Genomic DNA, 3,516 nt, shown 5'->3' on the forward strand with positions numbered 1-3,516 from the left:
AGCTTTTATGCTATTTGGGATTTCGACTTCATGATGCTTACATTAAGGTAATATTCAAATCGAAAGATATATTACTTTATTTATAAATACTATTTAATCACTTGAAGAAAATTTTAAATTTGAACAAGTGGGGGATTGTTATAAATTGTTAAAATTAAAAAGAAAAAAAAATTCTTTTTAAAAGATTTATTTGAAAAGGTGTTTTCTTTTATAGTTATTTTAGTAGTTATTTTTCAAAGATGGTGTCTTTTGAGAAAATATCTATAAATAAATATTTGAGGGTAAATTATTAAGACATCTTTTTCATATTCTTTTTCTTTACTCTCCAATTGATTGAATTAGATATTCTCTAATTTCTCTTTGAAAATTCTTTATTGTTTGCTCAATACAGATATTATAAAGGCTTATAATATCTAGTAAAACTATTTGCATCAAACCCATAGCAATCTTATTGAGAAGAGGGTGCAAATATTGTTTTTAGAAAAGTATTTATATACGTTTCAAGCCTAAATATCTTTCCTAAAGTATTCTTGATCTTGTGTTTGTTATTTGTTTCCATAGTATTTCTATCCTCTTCTTTCTCATATTTTTCCAACAATTCACATACGGTGGGTGCGTCCAATTAAGAATATAACATGTTATGTCTATGTGACAGGCTACGTTATCGTAATGTCACCCATCACATTGAAGTGGTGGGGGACTGTAGCGATAAAAATTAGGTGTGTCGGCGAGCGTGTGGTTTCGGGAAGAGGCAATTCGAGCTCCTGAAGTGCAGTGATTTTGAAACAAGATCGAGCTGTGAAATCATATTTCCCAGTAAAACATACGATAATACATAAACGCCAATCACGTATCCTTCTGCAGAGTGAAAGACAAAAGCGTGATCAGTGTCCTGCAATCGATTTCTTTTATTACAAATGAGAATAATAATGCATCGATTTTTGACCACATAGTAAAAAGAAGGGCCACTGGTTTTAGTTAGTCATCTGACAGATGCCATTGTCATTTTATCGAATGTCCTTATTATCATTGGATTTTTATCATCATATGACGCTCTTCAAATTCTTTTTCACAAAATATTTATTATAAGTTTTTTTTATTAAAAAAATAGTAATAAACTTAGGAATCATATCCTTGTGATTATGTGGAACTTTGAGCTTGTTTAGTAAAAAGTTTGAAGTTACATTCGGTTCGAAAAAATTAATAATTTGATAGTTAATTATCATGAATTCTCAGAAGGTAAAAGATAGTATTAATCAATTTAAAATTATATTCTAGTTTTTTTGGGGAAAGTTTTAGTTAGTTTAATTATTATTAAAAAGAAAAGTTACTCAGTTATGCATAAAATTGAACTAAGTTATGTTGGAAGTACTCTCGATCATAGAATCTATTAAAAAAAACATAATAATAAATTTAATTAGATTTGATTCATGAGTTTTTTTTTATTTTTAAAAAAAATCCCTAAATAAAACGAATAGAAGAAGACACTGTCGTATAAATCTATGGTCTTTACCATAGATTTGATCAGAAGATTCGTTTGCTGCTGGCCCATGTGATAGCTGTTCATAGGTTGGTGAAGCAGTACGAGGAAGGCAATAAATTGGTGTCCGGAAAAGTAGTGAACGAGAAAGGCTGTATAGATTGGAGTGCCTTGCATCGTCTGTGAGCAGGCAAGTGCAAAGACTATTCAAAGGGAGTAAGTGAAGAGAGTGAGAAAGAATAATGGAGGTAGAGATAGTGGAGTCGAGCTTTGTCGTTCCCAGCGAAGACACCCGGAAGCACAGTATCTGGCTCTCTAATCTGGATTTGTTACTCGCCCCGAGTAGTCACACGCCAACCATCACCCTCTTTCGACACAACGGTGACCCCAACTTCTTCTCTGTGGAGATCCTGAAAGCGGCCTTGGCCAAGGCCCTGCTCCATTTCTACCCCTTGGCGGGCCGGGTCGCCGTCGGTGAAGACGGCCGGCTTGAGATCCAGTGCACCGGCGAGGGAGTCCTCTTCGTGGTGGCTCGATCGACCTGCACCTTGGATGTCCTCAACGACTTCACGCCGTCGGAAGAAATGAGGCGGCTTTTCGTGCCCTCGTCCGATTGGAATGATCACATGTGCATCATGCTTCAGGTCAGTTGTTTCCACTGCATATTGGTCTTCATTCCTACACTACTGGAGTGTGCATGCATATGTGTAGGTGAGTTTCTTCGAGTGCGGTGGGGTGTGCTTGGGCATCGCCGCGCACCACGGCGTCGTGGATGGCGTCAGCGCGCTCCATTTCATCAACACATGGTCCGACATAGCCCGAGGAGCTGAGGGCACCGTGGTGGTATCCCATGACCGCACCCTCCTCCGCGCTAGGTCCCCTCCGACCGTCCCCTTCGAGCACTTTGAGTACCAGTGCTGCAACCCAAGGCGTCAGCTCTCCACCACCATGGCTGCCAAGCTCAAGTTATCCAAAGACCAGCTCACTTCCCTCAAGACCAGCATAGAATTAGGCAGCGGGCGACGCATTTCCACCTTCGAAGCAGTCACGGCGTACGTGTGGCGGTGCGCATGTAAGGCGCGCCAACTGGAAGCAGATCAGGAGACCCGGCTATACTTGCCCGTTGACGTGCGTAGCCGCCTGAAGCCGTCGCTTCCCCCTGGCTATTTCGGCAATGCCATCGTCCGGACGTCTGTGGCCGTAGCAACCGGGGAGATCGTATCCAGTCCCCTGCAGCGGACCGTCGAACAAATGCACGACGCAGTTGTCCGCGTGGACGACGAGTACATCCGGTCTATCATCGACTTGCTGGAGTTGATGAAGGATATCAGGGACGTGGATTTGGGTTCATGGCAGGAATCACAGACCGACCTCTGGGTCGTCAGCTGGCTGCGGCTGCCGGTGTACGAGGCGGACTTTGGGTGGGGGAAACCGGCGTTCATGGCGCGCGCGTTTGTGAACCTCAAGGGAATGCTGTACATATTGCGCAGTCCAGAAGGCGATGGGGGGATCACGTTGATAATGACGCTGGAAGCCGAGAACATGCCGCGGTTCAAGAAGGTGTTCATCCAGGAATTGGACTGTTTGAAGCAAGCTGGTGCATAAACCAGACTTGCATTATCGTGTGGAGAGCGTCGGCAGTCTTCACATATCCCGTTAAGAACTCGACTTTCTTTCTTTGTTTGTTTCTTCTGTATTCTCGTACTCAATTAAGTATTTGCATCATTACTTTTTGCAATAATTTCTGAAAAAACTCATAGATTAATATTAAAAAAATACGTTAAAAATTAATATAACATTTAAATAACTTGCTGTCTCTGTCGACTGCACTGCAGGGAACTAATGTTAGGAACCTTCTCGTTAGCGAGTATTTTCCTATCGTAGAAACCAAGCTATTGGCTTAAAGATTTCACTCTACACAATTTGAATCAGTAAATGGTCCAATATCTAATTTTAAAAAATCCATCAATATATTTTATGTTGTTAAAACTGAATCAATAATGCTATTTGATTCTAGAAAGATCATTATCTCATTG

At 40.8% G+C, this 3,516-nt stretch overlaps 1 protein-coding gene across 1 annotated transcript; it reads left to right on the top strand.

Annotated features, from left to right (window-relative positions):
- The first annotated feature begins 1,673 nt into the window (after positions 1-1,673).
- LOC135643870 (putrescine hydroxycinnamoyltransferase 1-like) lies at positions 1,674-3,157 on the top strand. The gene is made up of 2 exons (XM_065161259.1): positions 1,674-2,124; positions 2,192-3,157. Exons 1-2 carry the CDS (start codon positions 1,723-1,725, stop codon positions 3,083-3,085), a joined length of 1,296 nt encoding a protein of 431 aa, XP_065017331.1. The 5' UTR covers positions 1,674-1,722; the 3' UTR covers positions 3,086-3,157.
- The last annotated feature ends 359 nt before the right edge of the window (positions 3,158-3,516 follow it).

Source organism: Musa acuminata, chromosome BXJ3-7 (genome assembly GCF_036884655.1).
Source record: "Musa acuminata AAA Group cultivar baxijiao chromosome BXJ3-7, Cavendish_Baxijiao_AAA, whole genome shotgun sequence".
Taxonomy (NCBI): domain Eukaryota; kingdom Viridiplantae; phylum Streptophyta; class Magnoliopsida; order Zingiberales; family Musaceae; genus Musa; species Musa acuminata.

What these genes read in the sequence shown, in the direction of transcription:
- LOC135643870 (XM_065161259.1), top strand. Translation starts at nt 1,723, where the DNA reads ATGGAGGTAGAGATAGTGGAGTCGAGCTTTGTCGTTCCCAGCGAAGAC. An exon ending in ACATGTGCATCATGCTTCAG is followed by an intron (nt 2,125 to 2,191) that starts GTCAGTTGTTTC and finishes GCATATGTGTAG; the next exon opens with GTGAGTTTCTTCGAGTGCGG.